The sequence below is a fragment of the Oculina patagonica genome, chromosome 1, assembly GCF_052425735.1.
Source record: "Oculina patagonica isolate OP01 chromosome 1, crgOcupat, whole genome shotgun sequence".
Lineage (NCBI taxonomy): Eukaryota > Metazoa > Cnidaria > Anthozoa > Scleractinia > Oculinidae > Oculina > Oculina patagonica.
This window is the reverse complement of record NC_135758.1, coordinates 43,271,994-43,293,326: the sequence shown is the minus strand read 5'-3', so window position 1 is coordinate 43,293,326 and position 21,333 is coordinate 43,271,994. Positions and strand designations below refer to the sequence as shown.

General features: G+C 39.5%; 4 protein-coding genes across 5 annotated transcripts in view; 1 reads left to right on the top strand and 3 right to left on the bottom strand.

Moving 5' to 3' along the window:
* LOC144632367 (peptidyl-prolyl cis-trans isomerase-like 1) overlaps positions 1 to 21,273 on the bottom strand; it is a 31,952-nt gene extending 10,679 nt beyond the window's left edge. Inside the window, exons 1-3 of one of the 2 annotated variants that reach the window (XM_078491002.1) lie at positions 21,199 to 21,273; positions 19,516 to 19,581; positions 16,576 to 16,623 (exon numbers count right to left, since the gene is read on the bottom strand). In XM_078491002.1, the coding sequence (XP_078347128.1) occupies positions 16,576 to 16,623; positions 19,516 to 19,581; positions 21,199 to 21,240 (156 nt within the window). In that variant the 5' untranslated portion in view covers positions 21,241 to 21,273. Of the gene's footprint in view, positions 1 to 3,016; positions 3,324 to 3,891; positions 4,967 to 16,575; positions 16,624 to 19,515; positions 19,582 to 21,198 lie in introns of those variants that run through there. The other variant, XR_013566891.1, reaches the window with a different exon arrangement.
* On the bottom strand, positions 834 to 3,010 carry LOC144632425 (protein fem-1 homolog B-like). The gene has a single exon (XM_078491078.1). The coding sequence runs from the start codon at positions 2,887 to 2,889 to the stop codon at positions 1,981 to 1,983; it is 909 nt and encodes a 302-aa protein (XP_078347204.1). The 5' UTR covers positions 2,890 to 3,010; the 3' UTR covers positions 834 to 1,980.
* LOC144631824 (uncharacterized) lies at positions 6,646 to 8,821 on the bottom strand. Its single transcript, XM_078490397.1, has one exon. It carries the CDS (start codon positions 8,715 to 8,717, stop codon positions 7,308 to 7,310), a length of 1,410 nt encoding a protein of 469 aa, XP_078346523.1. The 5' UTR covers positions 8,718 to 8,821; the 3' UTR covers positions 6,646 to 7,307.
* LOC144632398 (uncharacterized) lies at positions 11,130 to 16,617 on the top strand. Its single transcript, XM_078491044.1, has 2 exons — positions 11,130 to 12,251; positions 12,992 to 16,617. The coding sequence occupies exons 1-2, from the start codon at positions 11,691 to 11,693 to the stop codon at positions 13,355 to 13,357; spliced, it is 927 nt and encodes a 308-aa protein (XP_078347170.1). The 5' UTR covers positions 11,130 to 11,690; the 3' UTR covers positions 13,358 to 16,617.
* Positions 21,274 to 21,333: the final 60 nt, after the last annotated feature.

Here is a 21,333-nt window from a genome sequence, read left to right as displayed (position 1 = left end):
TTGTAAATATCTCAGCACAAAAGTAATGGTAATGGAGTAATGGTCTGCTAAACTTCAAATTAATATTTGATGACGAATCATGTAACTTTTGATACCAACTCAGATCACATTTTCACATGACGTGTTCACACTTAGATGCATTACTGATGGCAGAAAGGTTTAATTAATTCCTTGACATGCTTTTGATGACACATGACTGTTTTACTTGCTCAATCATATGGGAAACATACAAAGGCTTATTGTATCTACATGTAGAACATGTTTTCCTCAACATCAAATCTCCTTCTTCAAAACAGGCATGTCAGCAGTAATTAGAGGGGTTACCGTTGATAGAACAACATAATAAAATAGCTGATTCTTGCAACCGCCGACCGGTTAGCTCAGTGGTAGAGCGCCGGACTGTCGTGCGGGAGGTCTCGGGTTCGACTCCCAGACCGGACCAACACTCAGGGTCTTAAAATAACTGAGGAGAATGTGCTGCCTTTGTAATTACATCTGCAAATGGTTAGACATTCTAGTCTTCTCGGATAAGGACGGTAAACCGTAGGCCCCGTCTCCTGCATCTTCAGTGTTATAATCAGCAGGGGACGTTAAAGAACCCACACACTCATCGCAAAGAGTAGGGCATGAAGTTCCCGGTGTTGTGGTCTGTTCTATTCCATGGGTTGGGTGGTGGGGTGAGATCATACACATGGACGGATAGCGGCTGCCATAGGCGCCTTATATGCTGATGTCCCGTCTCATCCCATAGATTCGAATTGTGAAGCGCATTGATCACGAGCTTTGTAAATGCGCTATATAAGCACCCAAATCATCAAAATCATCATCAGGTATGGTCCTCATAGAGAAAGTAATAATTCTTTATCAGGATGGAAAGGGATGATGTGAGTCATTCACACATAAGTTATGACTGTTAGATCAGAATGCCTTTCAGGAGCAAAATGGCTATATATGATCTTTTTCAGATTATTAAGACATAAACCCATGAACAAAACAGACATTTTATTCTTAAATTTCAGTGATAACATATAAGGTGGATTCAAGCCATATTTTTGGATCAGCACATTATTTACATGAAACTAGATTTTCAAGGGAGCAAAATGACTATGATCTTTCTCAGAGTATTAAGACAAACCCATGTAGAAAGTGCAAGCAGACATTTTATTCTTTAAAGCAAAAAGAAAAACAGTGATAACATATCAGGTGAATTCATTTTGGATCAGGTATATTATTTACATGAAACTAGAATTCGCAAGGAGCAAAATGGCTATGATCTTTCTCAGATGATAAAGACATACACCCATGTAGAAATCGACATTTTATTCTTTATTTAAAGCAAAAATCAGTAAATTATAACATATATAAGGTGGATTTAAGCCATTATTTTATTGGATCAGTGTTATTTACATGATACAAAAATCTGCAAAGGATAATTGGAAGCCGAAGGTTTTCTTCGCTGATCCAGATCTATAACAGCTACATGTACAACCTGTATTTATAACTATTAAGTTCTAACACTTGCCCTCATTACCGAAAGAGTGCAAGTTGTTTGATATTTATTTTACAGGAAAAAAGTGAAACTGGTGTGAGTGAGCATGTACAAGAATTTCAGATGCTAGCTTTATTACACAGCTAAGTGTGGATTGGTTCGCTGTCTGACATTTGCAGACTGCAGACTTTCACTCCGGTTAGCCTATGACACACCCCAGTTAGCCTGCTATTCACTCTAGTTAGCCTGATATATTCTCTTAGTCTGCAGTCTGCAAATATCAGACACTGGGATGGTTTTACAATTCAGTGGACTTTTTTTTGCTTATCCTGATGGGTCAGATGAACCAAAGGCATTTTTAATAGTCTGGAAGACATCCGTAGCAAGCTAATTGGAAATCTGACTTTTAAACTGGATTCATGCCTTTCAATCAAATTTTCAAGTTGTTTTGAAACTGGCCAAACACAAGAACATCCTTAAAACCAATCCAGTCAGATTTCCCGTGAAAGAATACTATGGGCTGTGTCAGTCGCAGCTAGGTCCAGGGCTGTTTTCCCATCATTGTTAACAAAATCATGACAAGAACCTGCATCTAACAAAATCTGCAGCATTTCTGTCAAAAGATGTACATCTTCAGTGACTGGTTTGAAATCCTGGCCACATTGCAGTTTGGTAGTTGCCGCTATATGAAGAGGGGTGTTCCCATCAGTATTAACAGTGTTTACATCACACCCTGCATTCAAAATAATCTTCATGGCCTTGACACATGCACGATTAACTATGGCCTCTCTTGTTTTAGATTCCTGTAAACAACCTGCAAAATATATATCTTTTGGTTTCTGAGAGACAACTAGGTGAAGCAATGAATTTCCTTGATTGTCACGAGGATTTAACTTGAGAAAAGTTTGCAATAAATTTCTGAGATAGGAGCTGTCACTATTTCCGTGCAGTTCAGATTTAGCATAGGTTGCTAATATTAACAGATCCCTTGAATAATACAGCAGGTCTTCTGTATTACCAGCAAGGTCTCTAGATTTGTCATCATCAGATGGATAAATTTCTTTGTGTGGTCCATATTCCCTTTCTTCCTTCACTTTCTGTAGCCGCAGCTTTGTTTTTTGGTATTCTCCAACTGTTTCCTCAAACAATTTGACAATGACCTTTAGCAGAGGACAGTTTTCCTTTGCCATTTTGGACAACACACCTATAAACCATGCTAAATCACAAATGATAGGCTGATTACATTGCTTCCTTATCTCTATTGCATATAGCTGCAGATTAATGCAAAGATCTGATTTATGATTTTCTTGGAAATAAAAATGACTGATGTTTGCTATTGGATCAATAAGCTTTTCATGATTAGTTCCAAGGATTCTTTCCCTGATGACAAGTCCCTCCATAATGATGGCATGATTATCGCCTTCTATCAAGGCAAGCTCCTCAAGGGTACGACTCTCTAATTTATTGTCATAAGCTTCAACACATCCCTTTTCTTGTTTTAACAAAGGACATGAGAGGTCTTCAAACCTTCCTTCCATACCGCGCTTCATGTACTTAAAGGCTTTCTCTGTATCCATGGCAACAGTAGCAAGAGAAGCACCAAGGAGTTCAAGGGCTTCAATTTCCTGTTTCTTGGTGCATTCTGGTCTTGTAATCAAATAGTCTACCACTTCTTCCTTACAGTTATTACTGGCTAAAAGCAGAGGTGTTAACTGGTAAACATTCTTCAAATGGGAAACTCCAAGTGCAGACAGTTCTTTAATGGTTTCAAATTGGTCACCTTCAGGAAGGTCAGCATCAAGACCTTCAATGGCATAGTGAAGCGCATTGTTACCTTGAGTCAAAATAAAATAATGTATACTAAGTAATTGCACCACATTATATTGTATATTACTAACAGCTAAATAACTTCTAGCACTTTCCAGGCTGTCAGTAGTTGGGGGAGAGGTGGAAACGGGGGCGAGCGAAGAAAAATAAACAGGGGAGTTAGGCCTGCGAAGCCTTCATCCCCGCTCGTTTTTTCCTTGCTGCCCGTGTTTTTGCTCTGCCCAACTACTGAGCCTGGAACAAGCCTAATAACTCCTAACCCTAAAAAAAAATAATAAAAATAAAAGAAAATTATTATCCAGAAAAAAAAAACTCTTAACCCTAAGGTATATAACAACAATGATAAATACAAAATTTAGTTCAAGTTGGTGGGGAGAGTTTGAGTTAACCGAGTTATCTATTGGGAGGCAAAAAGTTGTATTCTCCAAAATATTTTGCAATTTAGTGAAAGAACTGAAAGGCAGAAACCACTACTGAAGGAAGGGGGAGGAGAGACTGGGAATAAAAGGGAAGTGCGCCCCCCTCTTCCACCACCTATCCCCCTGATAGTAATATTTTTTACTGTCATAGATTACCTTGTTTGTCTTTAAGATGTACATTGGCCCCTTTGCCAATAAGGTAGTTTACCATCTTTACGTCACCTAAAAGTGACGCCGTCATCAGAAGCGTACAGTCACGGCCGAATTCTTCACCATATTCATCTCTGACCAAGCCCGCACGGGAATTCAGATCAGCTCCACTATCCACAAGATATCGCATAACCTTGTTAGACACTTGATCTTCTTGATCATGTACCATAATAGCAGCGGCCATTAAAGGTGAACAATCCTCGATATCGTAACATACCAACCCCAATTTCACCCTGCTAACCCCTCTGGCTTCGATATCTGCGCTGTAGCGCAGAAGAATATCAACGCAATTCAGGTTCCCGAAACACGCTGCAATGAACAGTGGCGTCCCCGAACAGCAACTGGCCCCATATGTTATCGTTTCTAACAGAGTTTTTCTTACGCTCGAGTTCATCTGCTTTGTCTGCTCAAGAGCGTCAAGGAGTATCTCCTCATCCCCAAGTCGAGCAGCGTCCCACACTTTGGAGGTAATTTTCTCTGGGTGATACCTCTCGTATCTGAATGGTATTTCGAAGAACGAGTTTCGAGATATATTTGCTGAAGGTGAACGTTTCCAAAGAAAGGAAATACCCTTTTCAAGAACTGAGAGGCGTCGATTGTGCGATGTACAAAACCGCCAGCGAGAGAACATTTGTTTGTTGTGATCCACGAAAAATAGTCCACGATGTTCTGCACGAACCAACCTCGTCCCCAGGGCCTTCTCGTCGTTCCTTTTCAAGAACGATCGAAAGACAAACGAGGAAAGAAGGTAAAATGTCGAACATACTACATACAGTAAAAATGTAAACGAAAGAAAAAAAAAAAATTCGTTTCCGTTGCTCTACTTGAGGGAATCACCAGGTTTCAAAAGAGATCGCCAGGTTTGTCTCGCAGAATCTGCCGACTTCCACTTCGTACAGTTGTAATGAAGGCAAGCTGCTTTCCGACTATGCATTCTTTTGAATCGTCACGCAGTCTTTCCTACCAATGTCGAGGGGAAAGATTGCGTGACCTCTAGTCCCCAGTAGAAGACTGCAAGCCAATCCCGGGAAGCCAATGTAATTTATGATCGAAAAGAAAGAAGTTAACTTTCTTTTAAATTATTTCCGATTCACTTGTTTTGTTTTTTCAACAACGGCACAAGAATGTCTTTCCATAGATGGGTGAAAACTTCTTGTTGCCTCAGCTAAAAGATCTATCTTTTCTTCCCATTTAGGTTGCAGTTGTGCATCGAATAGTATCTAAAAAAAATAATTTACTTGAGACGACAGAATCTCATAATTTTTTTACACGCTTTTCCAACATGTGAACTGTCGCCCCCTGAGTAGTAGGGAGATATTTGCTTTCAAGGTCTTTTGAGGGGTGAATAGTAAATAGAAAGGGAGCACATCTCCCATCTCACAAGAAACTGACAGACTAACACCGTACCTCAAAACAATTTTTTGTTTTGCTCTTCATAAATTACTTTACATTACCCTCTTGGGGGAAGCCTAACAGAGAAGAGAGGGGGTTGTCATTAAAGACGTGTTTATTGTTCATCGTGGTGTAAGATATGAAAGATGAACGTTTATTCGTTCGTCTCAAGATGGAATCGCTTTGATTTATTGATAGCGACGTCTCGACTGAAATACTGCTAGTCTTCATCAGGCGATGAGGTGACTGTTTACATGTCGCTATTAGGGACTTTAAGATACTTGGACGGCTGACCTCGAGGACGGTGCGAGGACGGTAGAATTCGCGGGAGGACTGGGCCGTGTCGCGTTCTCGCTGGACTTCACGAGAGCCGGCGTGTGTGCGGGGCGGCTTCGTTAGTGGATCAATTCCTTGCCCCATCGTGGCGCTTCTCCGTCTGACGCACTATCACGTACAATTCCAGTGACATTTTTGTGCACACAAAGTATATTCACGCACGGCTTCCCTCAGCGTTCCCGGCACAGCACGCCCACACTAATTTTTCAGTAAACCAAGACAGACCACAACAAATAACAGAATATAATGAGATAAATCATACAAGCACTCCCGTTCACTGGTGGACGGCAACTCTCTTCTCGTCCTCGACACAGCTGGACGGAGCTGGACGGCAATGTGCGTGGAGCGGGCATGCGCAATTGGCTCCGCGACTCCGGTCGCCGTCCTCGAGGTCGCCGTCCAGGTATCTTAAGTCCCTAATTAGCATGTTGGTTCGCTGCTATTATGCATTTAGATCCTCATTAAAGGTGTGCGATCCTCATTAAAGGTGTGCAGCGGTTCTTCGCCGCTGCCTACAACAACAAGGTGTACGCACCGTCTTCAAAACAGACACAACTCTTAGGTCTCAATTAGTGCGACCAAAAAACGCCCTAGAACCAACTAAACAAGATTTTCTTGGTATACAGATTTCGGTAGCGTTAATTAGATGACTGTATACAAATTATCATAACCAAAGGTTGCTGCTAACTAATATTTTTCATGTTATAAAGTTGCTAACAATTTGAATCATTCAACAATTACTGAGTGGTAGCTCTATGGGTAACGTTTTAACGTCAGAGCTACAGTGATTAGTTTTACGCCAGGGAAACAGTTTCACTAACGCTAGCGAAAAGCCAAATAATGGGACTTGACGTCGCAAATACTCCACGAAGGCACGCGGACTGAAGGACTAACAAACTGGGTTTTGCTAGCTAGCGGCGGCAGTAAACGGCAACGGGGAAAAACAGCAACTAATTCAACGGGGACAATCTATCACAACCAAAACGTTTTTATTCAAAGTAGTTATATCTTTGACACTACATGTACGGTCGATGATATCGTAGAATAAACTAAGATTACTTTTTCTGGAACACAGACACTTCTTTATTGTTGAGTAAACCTTTACAGCTATTCCACGTGATAATCGTAGCTAATCAAAGTCATCGATCAACAGTTGTTTTTTTTTCATTATTTTAAATATACCATCTAAAGTAAGCACAGGTCAGTGCTCCTCAATACAAAATACAAAGGCTGACACTACAGTGTGTATACCAAATGTGTAGGCTTAACTACTACATAAAATCCGATTGGTTAATTCTCAATCTTCATGATAGTAACAGAGCATACATCTGATAAGGTAGCACCTAATTTCAGTCCACAAACTATAGGTAATCAAACATTTTTGTAATTTAACATCAAGGGTAAGATTCCTTAGGCCTTAGTACTAACAGTTTAAGCAGCTATTTGTTCGACAAAAAGAATTAATGAGACAAGATGCCGTACAAAAAAGGAATTCTTTGAAAACCGGTAGATTACTTCAAACTACATACCCTACAAATCGACCTGTAACAAGCAAAATAAAACTACATTTTATAGCAAATTCAAGGATAAGAACTAACACTTCACAAATCGTAAACTATGACGTTTACTTGGTCTCAATGTCTCAATGATTCCAGTTCATTCAGAGTTCTCAAGCTTTTTTTCTCCTCCAAGGCCTTCTGCTGCTTCTCTTCCAACTTATCTTGGGCTTTCTTTAAGTCAGCTGCAAAGGTCTCAGCCAGTTGGCGTACATTCTTCTTGGCCTGTTCGATGGTTGGGTTCTCCTCCAAGTACGAGTACAGATCTTTTCTGGTGTCCTTGATCTGCAGCATGTACACTTCACACACGTCGTCCAGAGCAACCCATTTGGAATAGTACTGCACGGCCCTCGTCTTGAATGCCTTTGAGGTCCAAACCTTAAGTCTCTTTTCTTCGGGGTACTCCATTGCCTTTTCGACAAGCTGCTGCACGTCTTCCTTAGCCAAATTCTCGCAGTGGGTTTGCATCTGCTGCCAGAACAGGGCTGCATTCATCATGATGGCAGAGAGAGATTTGAGTGCACCAATGGAGCTGTGCAAGGCTTCAATGGCTGCATCAGCTAGAGCATCGTCATCTTTGCAGTTCTTGATTTTCTCGGTGAATTCTATGCATTGAAGGAGGGCATCTTGGCGAATTTGTCGCTGCTCGTCCATCTTTTCCATTTGCCTCTTCTTTTCTTCATTTGCCATCTTCATGGCATCTTTGTACCCGGACTTGTCACCAATTTTCTCCAGGGCTTCAGTGGCCTTTTCCATATCAAGTTTTGCTGCAGCAGTGGCCGCCTTCATTACACCTGTGAAGGCACTTGACAATGCTCCGATAAGGCTGTCCTGTGCATCCATTGCCTTGTCTTCTCTTGCTTGTGCCTCATAGTAAAATGCTTTCGCTTTCTCTTCTGCTTCAAGTGCACTCTTTTGTAGTTCTTCCGCTTTGAGTTTTTGCATTTCAAATTCTCTTCTTTCTTCCTCAAGAGTTTTCTTCTTCTCTTCTTGAGTGCCCTTTGCTCTCTGGGTATCCTCTAAGGCATCAATCACATCTGTTGTTGCTTTCTCAAAGTCGTTGTGTAACTCGTTAGCTGCCTCAGCCATGTCTTTCGCTACGCTGGTCAAGAGGGAGAGTGTTTCTATCGCCATCTCTTCCATTCCATCCAGCAAGAATTGGTAGGTGCCCTGCAGCTCCTGGAGTACATTCTGCGATGCACGTTTGAAGTTGTGCACCGTGACAGCTGATTTATCGGCCAGATTCGTGATCTTGTAGCCAACTTTCTGTACTTTAATCTGTATCTCAGTGTTTCCTGCCACGCCATTGTAAGCCACACGAATAAAGTTACCGAGTTTTCCCAAGTCATCCACAAGGCTCGCAAGATCTAGCGAGCCAAGAAGAGCACCTTTAGCATTTTGTACCATTTTGGTTTTGGCATTCGGTACGGCAACGAGATCAAAGGTTTCTCCATCGATCTCGACATCCGTCTGTGATGCAATAGCCATGTCTTTTCACCAATTTGTTTCTGTAGTCTTCACTGGCGTAGAGGATGCAAGGTTTGTAGCTGAAAGGCTATGTATGGTAACCCTACCACAAAGGCTTTCATATTCTAAGAAACTCATGTTGATATTTCTTTGTCCACAACTGGCAATTTCATTACCTTATTTGGGGTAAGATTCGATAGTGTCTTTCAAATAATCTGACGTGTCATGAAATTACTGGGCAGGTAATGATCTGTTGATTGGCAGCAGTGACGTAAATTGAAAAGCTCGTCAAAGGCAGGGGTGGTTTGAATCATCATTGAAACTGAAAGTTTTGATGTTTATTGAAAACAAAGTGAACTTCGGACCTCTGCTGTAAACAAACTATATGAAGGGTAGAAGGCATAAATTTTTAATAATAAAAAATGCAGTTTCATTAAGAAATAAAAAACGTTACTCTGGTTAAAAATTTTGTAGTAAAATGTTCGTAAAATATCCACAATGTCCCAACGTTTCGGCTTAAACTAAAGCCTTCATCAGGGGAAAGTGATAAGTGAATACAAAAAGCACGTTCTTATATAATATGCAAATCGAGAGCTAATGTTTGTCCCTAAAGGCTAAATTTAGAAATTCGTGCGGTAAATGCATGCCGTCATCGCGGTTTAGCGGATTATTGCAAGTGTTAATTTCCCAAGCCTCCAGAATACGTCTTTTGCGCCAATTTGTGCTTGTACGTAAGATCTTTGACGATTCCCACGAGATGGTGTGGCCAGAATGAAAACAATGTTCCGCTAAAGCTGACTTGTGTGAGTGTTTGTTTTCAACTGCTTTTTGATGCTCTTTGAGTCGGGTGGAAAATTTTCGTTTCGTTTCTCCGATGTAGCTTTTGTCACAAACTTGGCAGGGAATTGAATAAATTGCGCCACGAGTCTGATCTTTTGGCAATGGATCTTTCGGTTTTGGAAACAAATTGCCGATGGTTTGGTGTGGTTTTAAAGCGACTTTGATATTATAATTGCTTAAAATTCGCTTGATTGGTTCCGTAGTACCCTTGATGTACGGCAGAATGCAGAAACCTTTTTTGTCATCCGGTGCAGTTGCAGGCGTTTGTTGAGAAGGTCGTTTCGGTTTGCTTACATCAATCACAAAGCGCTTAGGGTAGCCATTCGCCCTGAGTGCCGCGGTCACATGTTGCATTTCCTTTGACTGTTGATCAACAGAAGATGGAATAGTTTTTGCACGATCAGTCAAAGACTTGACCACAGCCCTTTTGTGAGCAGCCGGATGGTGGGAGTCAAACGAGAGATGGTGGGAGTCAAACGATATGTAGATGATGTATGTGCCGCTGTTAAATCCAACCTGGTGCTAACCTTACAGAATCATTTGAACAGTATCGAGCCATCTATCCAATTTACGGTTGAAAGAGAAACAGAACGGAAAATATCCTTTCTTGACGTCACTGTCTGTCGACAAGACGATGGCCAACTCTCCACTAAAGTCTATCGCAAACCGACACACACAGAAAGATATCTCTCGTTTGACTCCCACCATCCGGCTGCTCACAAAAGGGCTGTGGTCAAGTCTTTGACTGATCGTGCAAAAACTATTCCATCTTCTGTTGATCAACAGTCAAAGGAAATGCAACATGTGACCGCGGCACTCAGGGCGAATGGCTACCCTAAGCGCTTTGTGATTGATGTAAGCAAACCGAAACGACCTTCTCAACAAACGCCTGCAACTGCACCGGATGACAAAAAAGGTTTCTGCATTCTGCCGTACATCAAGGGTACTACGGAACCAATCAAGCGAATTTTAAGCAATTATAATATCAAAGTCGCTTTAAAACCACACCAAACCATCGGCAATTTGTTTCCAAAACCGAAAGATCCATTGCCAAAAGATCAGACTCGTGGCGCAATTTATTCAATTCCCTGCCAAGTTTGTGACAAAAGCTACATCGGAGAAACGAAACGAAAATTTTCCACCCGACTCAAAGAGCATCAAAAAGAAGTTGAAAACAAACACTCACACAAGTCAGCTTTAGCGGAACATTGTTTTCATTCTGGCCACACCATCTCGTGGGAATCGTCAAAGATCTTACGTACAAGCACAAATTGGCGCAAAAGACGTATTCTGGAGGCTTGGGAAATTAACACTTGCAATAATCCGCTAAACCGCGATGACGGCATGCATTTACCGCACGAATTTCTAAATTTAGCCTTTAGGGACAAACATTAGCTCTCGATTTGCATATTATATAAGAACGTGCTTTTTGTATTCACTTATCACTTTCCCCTGATGAAGGCTTTAGTTTAAGCCGAAACGTTGGGACATTGTGGATATTTTACGAACATTTTACTACAAAATTTTTAACCAGAGTAACGTTTTTTATTTCTTAATGAATCAACCACCTGGTTACAGGTCCATTTTTAAAAAATGCAGTTTGCTCAGCTATATCTGCTGCAATCTCAGCTACTCTGGCTGTTGTCTGATCCTTAGACGTTCGCTCCTAAATTTCTTGGAATTGTTTTGAAACTGCCATATGCCGCTCAGCTAATACAGACGCCACTTTTCCAAGAAATAGGGGAACCTCTTTTTGGTTTCGACCAGAGCAATTAAGAAGCGTTCTTACTACCATGTTTGGGCAAAATGTGGCACACCTGGATAAACCTATGCCTTCCTTTTTTTCTTGGAAGAAAGAGAAGACTTCGCTTGTGTTAACTCTTAGAAAATGTTGATAATAAGATTGCGTTTAATCTGTTGAATCTCATGCAGCACACTTGATTGTTTGATGAAAAAAAAAACGAAGAAAAACAGACGTGACAGAAAGTAGTCACTAGATTCTGTTGAGGTTTATTCATCCAGGAGTAATTAAAACACGACACTGCGCAAATCAAAACGGTCGCTTACAAGATACACCTCTTACCAAATAAGGCATCAGCCTCGTAAGAAGCGCATATCTCTCAGTCAGTAACAGCTCATCGACTGGAACTAAACATGGCGCTAGTCTCAGTAAGTTCGAAGTGTTTTAACACCATGGAAATGGTTTTTGAAGCAGTTAAAAACGGCAAAACCTCCAGCTCAGAGGTTATGCTTAAATCGATAAAACAAGATGGTTTGCTGTTGCAACGAGAAGCTTCAGCCCTTTGTGATCGGTTAAAAGAAGCCGAGGAAGAACATCAGAAGCAGGCAGAGGACCTCACTCAACAGATAAACGATCTGTACCAGGTGCAGATCGAGCACGAAAAAAGCAAACAAGAGTTAGAAACAAAAGTATCCTCGCTGACTAATGAAAAGGAACGTTGCAGGCAAAGGAGGCAAGACGCTTCAAGAAGAAAACGAGAAGCAGAGAGAGAGAAGAGGGAAGCTGAGGAAAAATACGAAGAACTCGAGAAGTATTTTTGGGTACCTTTTTATGGCCAATTCCTTGCTATACGGGAAATAATTGAAAACAATGGAAGCAAGGCAAGAGATGCCTCCAGAGAAATGGCTTGTTTTGAAAGCGATATCAGGAAAGCAGAGAGTGACATTGCATGGGCCAACTCTGGCATTTGTGAGGTCGGTATGATTCTCAAACGGACTAAAAACATCGAGTAACTGAACTATATTTCTTTCTCGACTGAACTTGCAATGTACAAGCGCGCACATATTAATCGAGTCTGAAAATAAATTGATTTACAGGTATTTTGAGGCGTTTTGAGGCCGTTTCTTTGGGCGAATTTCGAACATATCTTTGTAATGCCTAATTAATTCCTATTTTTCTTTTGTCTTTTTTCTATGACAAAGTTACTGCAATCAGATGTATATCTAAACCAAGTTTCGATGCGTACATTTGCGTCCAGTTTCCATATTTTCCGGCGTTAAGCCTACGAGACTTGGCCAAATGCAGCGTTTACGTGCTTTTTTAATCTACTGAAGGACACTGCCTTTAAAAAAATATGGCATTATAGCAACCAAATCAGTCTACAGCTTAGTCTACTTGTTCCATTTAGTCAGATTGTTCAATTTTCGGAAAAGATTTCAACAAGGTTTTTAAGGGAGGGGTTTAATGTAGTGGAATTCCATCATCTTGGGCTCTCTTGCCTGCGTATGTGATGTCAGCTAAACTGCAGTCTATCTGCTGTAAATTATTGTATTTTGTAATTCGATTGTAAGTTCGATTGTAAGTTTCCCCAGGATCCTTAGATAAGCTTCATAAAAAATATCAGTAAGATAATTCTAACCAATAAAGGGCGATTCCAGTTGATCACGGGCTATCACCACTGGAGATTAATTGTTTTCACATTTGCTTTTACCAGGCAGAGAAGAATATAAATGAGATTCTGGAGAAAGTGGAAAACCTGAAAAGACAACGCGACGCTTGTCACAATGAACTTGGTGACGTCAAGAGCATGGTCTCATTCATTATGCAAGCTGTTACATTCTGGAACGAGGTAGTCGAGCTCACCAAGGCAGCGACTGTCAAAACTGATCACATCCAGAGGATTGTCGGACTAGCTGCTAAGAAAAACACTGTAAGGATACTAAAAAGCAATGGTACCCAGACTTTGATGCGCTCATTCAAAGAACGCTGGATGGAAGTCGCAGAGATGATTGCTTCTGATGATAACAACCTGGTTTTGACTGGCACCGGCCCTATCCCCCACCTGGGGGCAAGGAATTAATGCTTTTGACTGGCAAGGTAGCACAGCATCCTATATTTAATGCTATTTAACAAGCTCTTTGTCCATTTGTTTTTCTTTTCTCTTTCTAACATGTAAAAACAGAAAGGATAAAGCTTGTGTTAAAGCCTAGTGGCCCTTACAGCTAAACTCGAGTTTTTTTAGCATGACTCAACAAGAAATATTACTACTTTAAAGATTTCAATAGGGAAATACTTTTGGAACCCTTATTATGTATACTTGCTACACCCATCGATAACGCCAACAGAATTCCATTTTTGTGATAACTATTATTTCCATTTTAATAATAATTATTTGTAACTTTTTTAATAAAAGTACTTAAATTAGTGGGCCAACTAGCTGTCGTTACACAAGACCACTTTACTAACTAAAGGGAAAAATTACTGAGAAGTAAATTTGGCTGGTTGAAAGACTGAAAAAATTGGGCCTCAATGGGTCCGTGTGTTCTGCTGGTAGAACGAAGCAACATTGCTAAAGTAACTGTCTTCAGTTTTTTGGGTAACACCAGATGATTCGTCACGCAAGTTATGACGACATTTGAAACCTTTAAAGGTCGCAACCCTCGTGCATGCAAAGTAGCATGCCACCAGAAAGTGGTCGTAAACAAAAAGATGTAAATCCAATATCTTTTTTTTAGAATACCTGATTGTACGTTTGTGGTTAGCTACCGCTACGTACGTCACAAACCACAACAAGTTCTGTTTCAGAGAGTATAAATAGTAAAATTTTTAATTAAGTCAGCAGATGACTTGCCTGCACGGGTCCCTATCCACCAGGCAAGTGATCACGAAAAGTGACTTGCCCAAAAGGACAATGTACTTGTCCCGGATGGTCGGACATGCCTTTTTTCAAGCCCTACTCTCCTCATAAGCCAGCTATTGGGAAACTATTGTTTTTTTAGATATTCTCCATTTAATAACTTGTGTTAGTGCCATGCAACTGCCAACTTGTGACAATTGAATTTAGAACAGTTGATGAAGAGCCATTTTGTGGAAATGTCACTGCAAATTCCCATTTATTTATAACAAATAAGAAATAATTGCACAACGAATCAACCATAAGAAAACTCAGAAAAAATTCTGAGCACCAGATGGGATTCGAACCCACGACCCTCCGTGTTCTAGAACAGATGCTCTAACCACTGAGCTATTGGAGACTCGATGGCGAGCAAGAGTCAATCTTGTGGGTTGGACGTACAAACTTCATCACGCAGCCACGCAGTCCAAACACTAGCTGTGCAATTATTTCTTATTTGTTATCTATTTATTTGTTTATCTATTTCTATATTGTTATATTTTTATTTACATACTGTAAGTTCTAGGCAAGGATGTGCTTGTTCACTTCTAAATATATACCTATATTCTGTGGTTCAATTTTATCCTTGCTTGTATATATTATTGTACAATGAATCTGGTATTATCACGTTTAACTTAGCCGTTCAAATGGTTTGGCCCAAAAGTTAAAGTAAAACAGTTTGCCTAATGCTTTAAACGGTTTTGATGAAGTATTTAAATGGATGACAAACCACTAACAAATGGATAAAAAACAGTTTTATCCATTAAAAGGGACACTTTATTGCTTTTTGGTAAAAAGTACTAAAATTAGCAAATAGGTCTTCTCGTACATGAAATGTACCTAGTACATCAAGATGGAGATATAATTAAAAGTACCTTGTTGTTGAAGTAAGAAGGGAGCCATTGTATAATAATTTTTAGGTGTTCTTCCGGTGCACAAGAGCAAAACTTGAAAAAATCAGCCTGACTTTTTCAAGTTGAGATCTAAAGTTCCTGATGGCATCACAATAATATTACTTATCGCTTCAAAATTGGACCACTATTCTCAGTTTCCATATGTCTCTAGGCTCTTGAGTTTTTGAAGTGAAACTGGTGACAGTGTCCTTTTAACAGATAAATGGTAAGTGTACATTTTCCTGTGTGAGGTCACATTTATCTTTGTTTTATATCCGTTATCAACTGCCATACACCTAAACAAAGGAAAATACCATGTTGTACCAAAGGGATAATTGAACCACAATTACTATAGACACGCTTTTTACTGTATCACAACACTTTGGCATGTTGCTTTTCTAAAAAAAGTTTCTTTTGAAATAATGTGCCAGTCAGGAAGGGATGAAATAAGCACACTCCCACTCATGTCTAGAGCCTTTTGAGCAAGTCTAAATGACTGTTAATTTTTTGTACAATCCTTTATAAGGTCACTCGCTCACTCCTCAGATAGCAAGTACTGTCAAAATTAAGTTTCCATCTCTGGTCAGGGTTTGTAGAGCTAATGGTTATGCTTAGGTTATGGCAAAAAGCCTGGGAAAAAAACCCTCAATACATATCTTGCATGTATATAAACCTAATCTGATTACCTTTATGCAACCCCCATAACTTTATTACACTGATCGCAGTTAAAAAAAATTCGGTCTTATAGCAACAGTATACAAGGCTTATATGTGTATCATATGAAGCCACCTGTACTGTTACAGATCTTTTGTCAGCTGATCAAGTACCGTAAAGTTCCACGTATAAGCCTCACGTTTTGCTTCAAAATTTAAGTCAAAAATCGGGGGTGTGGCTTATCTATGTGGTTGGAGTACTCAAAGGCCTAATTTAAATTCATAAAAACTTCTTAAGATGTTACTGCAAGCATGTTGATGTTGTTCATTGGCTTTTTCACGAATGGCGGCTCCTAAAGGAGACGTTTGTACAGTGTTTGTGTCTTCAAAGATTCAATCAGCATATCTTGTTTTCCAAGAGTTCTTTCAAGCAATTTATTTTCACTTTACTGGAACAACTTAACACCAACCTACAATCCAGTAATCCAGAAATATGACTTTTGCCCCACCGTGATATGTTATGATACAGTTACCTTAGCTTTTTAATAAAAGAGGCATCTCAAAGAGAACTTGTCATTTTCTATCAAAATATTGTACATTTGTGTTCAAAAAAACTTGCCAAGGAAAACTTGTTCTATACCTTTAGACATGTATTATTATGGTTCAGGTTTTCCCCATGGATATATTTTCTCCCTCTATTAACTCTGGTACAATTTGGCATTTTCCTTGTATATTACCATACACCAGAACAAAGAAAAATACCACATTGTACAGAAAGGTAAAATTTAACCACAAGGAAAACTTTACTTGTATGCCTTATGTGTACACTCTGGCTCCCATTTCTAATTATATAGCATACCTTTATTATTCTGTGAAACTTGCAGTTATTGTAATATCCTCTTTGTGCCTGTGAGAACATTTAAGGTTATGACAAAGTAGATGTTGTGGTTCAATTGTGTAGTTCCAGAAAATATCCATGACCCCCCCACGGAAGGCCACTGGAAATTCCGAGGGGGAGGGGGGTTCAAAGGCCGTAATTTCCGAGGGGTCAGGGGGTTCTTGTGAAGCTACTTCTTCCGAAGGTGACGAACCACTTATAAAGTACTAAAAGCAACATGCTATCGATCCGAAGTAGAAAAACATACTTACCTACGTTGTTTTCAAACAAAAATCATTGCTCCCGAATATAGGAGGCAAGCGTGGCCGAGTGGTTTAAGGCGCTGCTGTTCTAATCCGGAGGTCACCGGTTCGAGGCCTGCCCTTGCCACTAGCTAGATTTGTTTCTCGGTTGTCCCGAGTTCAAATCCTCGACCACGCTTTGTATATAGCCAACTGGTCTGCCTCCTGCCAGTTGGGATTTTTAACCTTGTTATGTTCATTTATAAATTATTTGTTTCCTCTGTTTCAGTGGCATGCCTGTAAACTAGCTATCTCGATGAGATATGAAGCTAAGTGCATGACCACTATAAACACATATTTTATTGAGATGAGGTTATACATAAGCTTTAATTTTTTCTGTTTTCTCTTTAAGTTAGCTAGCCCTGCAATCGAACTAGAGGTAGCCGAGTCAGAGTTTATAGCGCGGTCCCACCAAATCAACATGGACAAACATTGAAGCATAACCTGCGATCAAGCGATCATGAAGCACGTGTGTCACGCATACGATTGTTTGTGTTATGATTTAGAACGCAAATATTAAACCTTAAAGTTCACTCTGTCATTTAGTTTTCTTTTGAAAAGCGCAGTTACATGTGTATGAAAGAACCTAAATCGGATACTTGCGTGCGGCGTTGTGTTACGTTTATTTACGATGGAGTTTATTTGAAAGGTTTCAAATTACTTTTGACATATGCAAATTTTGCCAACTTTTAACTGTGCACAGCGCTTTAAAAAAGCGAAAGTTGTATAACTTCTCTAAAGTTGTTATAATTGACGCCATTATCTGTGTTATAAATGAAGACAAGTTTCATTCAAGAAGAATTTTGGTTTTAAGAATTTTATGCCAAATTCACAAAAAAATAAAACGCGTTCATTTCGAACTAGACGCGATGGCGCGACACAAGTCTGCCTTACCATTTGTTTATTTACGGAAAGCTTAATTAATGGCTCCGATGTTTTTCAAGTGGAATTTTTCATTTGCTGACTACAGAATTTTTACCTCTCACATTTAAGAACCGGTTTTATTTACGGAAACTCTTGTCTGAATTTCAGTAGCGACCAGAAAGAGATGTCAGGCTTCTGAAACTTGCTTGCGTCTGCGTCAAATGCACTTGCAGTGGTGGGATCATTCTTTCAAGTGTTTAGGGTGAGAAAAAGTTGTTAGTTCGGTTTCTATCAATTTCATTCTTACAACTCATCATTCACCGTCTTTCTCAACCAGTTTTTGTCAATACTTGTGGGCAAGTAAACAGAATATTTAAGTCTCCGTGAATTTATCTCGTCGAATGTTGAGGTTTATATTTCACACGGATATTTCAGGCAGATGGTGCACATGGGCGCAAAACACTTGTACATGGTGTGCGAGGAAATGTTCGCAGAAATTGTAACATATCTTCTAGTAAATTAATGACTAACAGTGAAAGAAATAAAAAGGCCCAGGCTTCAAACTAATTAAACTAATTAAAAAATTATTCTAGCGGTGTGAATGAAGTTTTGAAGCTACATGTTTACATACTGATTTCTGATTTACAAGTGAAGATCACGCACGTATTTTAAAAACGTTTCTGCCGACTTTATTTAGTGTCCCAATGCTAAGGATACCACTAGATTGTTACAATCGTCCTACGTTTTAAAGTACGAAGCAATTTCGAATTTTAAAGGGTGTTTAAAAATATTGGAAATTCCTGGGGGGTGGGGGGGGGGGGCCTCACAGACCCTCTGGAACGGAAATTCCTGGGGGGGAGGGGGGTGCAAAACAAAAAGCCTTCCGTGGCGGGGTTATGGATATTTTCTGGAACTACACATTTTACCTTTGGTAATAATTAGCAATTTTCTTTGTTCTGGTTTGGTAATCTGATAATGAAAAAAAAAAACCTAGGAAACTACCAATTTGTACCAAGAGTAATATCGAACCACAACTGACAACATAGATTTTAGAAAATTACAATTATGAGAAAGTTAAGGTGCTGTCAAGTACTTCATTATAGGAAAGTTTAAACAACCACGAAAGCGGCATCTGCCAAGGAAAATGTTGATTAAAAAAAAATATTTTGAAACATAAAAATCTTGCAATGATCTAAATTTATTCAGTTTGCCCAATGCTGTCAGAGCTATCTTAATAGGCCTTATGCGTGATAACGTCATATGCTCAAAATTCACCACCAAGCCTCGTTTACACGAATTATTCTCAATCTTCTGCCACCTTCATGCAGTTTCACGTGGGTGTTCTTTTCATCTTTGCTGCTTAGGGAATTTGTTCCTGATAAAATTTGCAGTTTTCATTTTGAAAGCGAGGCTTGGTGGTGAAACAAGCCAATCTGACGTAAACATGCATAAGGGCTATTGGCTATTTTGGAGTTGCACAAGGAACCATTGAACTGCTCACTTAACCTTTTGGGATCAATTTAGGTTTCTGGGAAACTGCTCACCTACCCCTCCCCAAACCTAACATTAACCCTTACTTATCGCTTTGTGCAAAATGTTAGGTTTGGGGAGGGGTAGGTGAGCAGTTTCCCAGAAACCTAAATTGATCCACCTTTTGTTTAGCTATGTTCTTGTTCCTGTTACAGTTTGCCTATTAGTAAGACTCCTTAATGTATTTAGTGGGAAATGGTTATTCAAAATAGTAATAAGAACTCACCAAATCTGTAAAATTTCTACATGTCCTAGGAGCATGCTTCCAGTATAGTTCACATTCAATTTCACCCTGAAATATAAACAGTTATGTAAGATTATCCATACTTTATCCATACTTTCCATTCTCTGGCCTTTTCTCTGGACTTTTCTCTTTGATCTTTAATTTTGGTTCCTATCATTATAGTATTTTTCAATTATTCAGACAGACGTTAGAATGCATCGCCTTTGATTGGCTCATTTCAAACAGCACGACGAAGGACAATGTCGAAAGATGGATATTGAAAGAAAGCTGTCATGCACATAACACTGAAAGCGGGTGTTATTATTTCCTTTTCAGCTTGATTTTTTTTAGAAAAGTACGGAAATGTCTGGAAAATGTTTGTCAAATGAACCTTATAAGATACTTATTCTTGCTTCTTCCTTGAAGCATTTAACTTAAGGTGGCTCGTACCAGTTTTTCTTGCGTGGGAAGTCTGGTGACTAGCGCGCGCATCATGCTTCATACCCATGAGTCACGCGCGAGATTTAAAAAGGAAAACAAACATGGCGGCCCAGCGCGAGAGGTTGCTTTTCTTCAATTTAAGAAAAAATTCCGCGTTCAACTGAAGCTGTTTCAACAAGAACATTTTAAGTAAACTTTATTTTCGTCATTTAAAATGTTTTCGGATCTCACTGCTTGAGTTACAAAAGCAAATTCGCATGTGCTACGATCGATCTTGTCGGAGATCGTGAGTCAATTCCACTTTTTTCGTTTTAGCTTATTTGAGCTCGCTGTCAAACACATGATTATTCAGACAAAGAAATACTTAAAAGTAAGACTTTAGAGGCACAACTGTCGCCAACTTAAACTGGCTAAATCCCATGAAATCCTGAGCCGAATAGTTTCGCAGACAAAGCGAGGGGAAGTCCACGTGTGTTGCGCGCGTATGTGCCCGCAAAGATCAGCGGTAGTCAGAACTGAGCATGAGTAAATGCCAAACTTTTAAAATCGAAATTTTGAAGTGGGAATTATCGAATTCGCGAAGGCTTTAGCAAGAAAACTAACCCGATGACCCCTATTTTTTATTGCCCTAATATTTTTCTTTTTTGTAAAGGAAACTTCAGAAAAAATCTAAAAATATTCTACGAAAGGAATTTTTAATTACTTGCAAATTGCCCTTTTTCTGCATTTGCCGAAAATCCCCTTCGTAGAAATTTTTTAAAATAATTATACAGTTTCTTTTTCAGATGCCAAAAGTTTACACAAGAAAAAAAATGGGGGTCATCGAGTTAGTTTTCAAGATATAAGCACCGGAAGCTAAAAAAGGGTCCGAAAAATCATTGGCTATCGTTGCCATGGTAACCTCTGATGACGTAATTATTGGTGTTTTGGATCAAAAACCCAATGGGTAATGTAATCATACAAAAATATTTTTACGATCTTGAATTGATTTTTTGGCCATTTTCTTCCAAACGTCGCACAGTTCAAAACCTGAAAACTGGTACGAGCCACCTTAACTGTCTATAATTTTAAATCACATGTCGAATCATGACATTGGATGGCGAGAGACAGCACATGTTATGCACATTTGTGGGTAAAGTATAAGCAATCAGAAGGTTATACGCCCAAAGATAAATATTTAAACCGAAATTTTTCTCGTGAACTGTTTGTTGTGAAGTAATCGCTTTTGCCTGTTGATTAACTTACCATTGAAGTTTCCAAACTAACGTGAGAAGGTTCTGCCGCCATTTTGAAATACTAGTAGATTGAAAGGATTTCTGGGTAAGGTAAAAGGGACTTGTTTCGAATTCATTCGCAGGTACCGCTGATAAATGGACCACG

Bases quoted from the DNA above. Each gene is read 5' to 3' on its own strand.
- LOC144632425 (XM_078491078.1), bottom strand. From the start codon at position 2,889: ATGGAGGGACTTGTCATCAGGGAAAGAATCCTTGGAACTAATCATGAA.
- LOC144631824 (XM_078490397.1), bottom strand. From the start codon at position 8,717: ATGGCTATTGCATCACAGACGGATGTCGAGATCGATGGAGAAACCTTT.
- LOC144632398 (XM_078491044.1), top strand. From the start codon at position 11,691: ATGGCGCTAGTCTCAGTAAGTTCGAAGTGTTTTAACACCATGGAAATG. The intron at 12,252-12,991 runs GTCGGTATGATT...TGCTTTTACCAG, and splicing joins CCAACTCTGGCATTTGTGAG to GCAGAGAAGAATATAAATGA.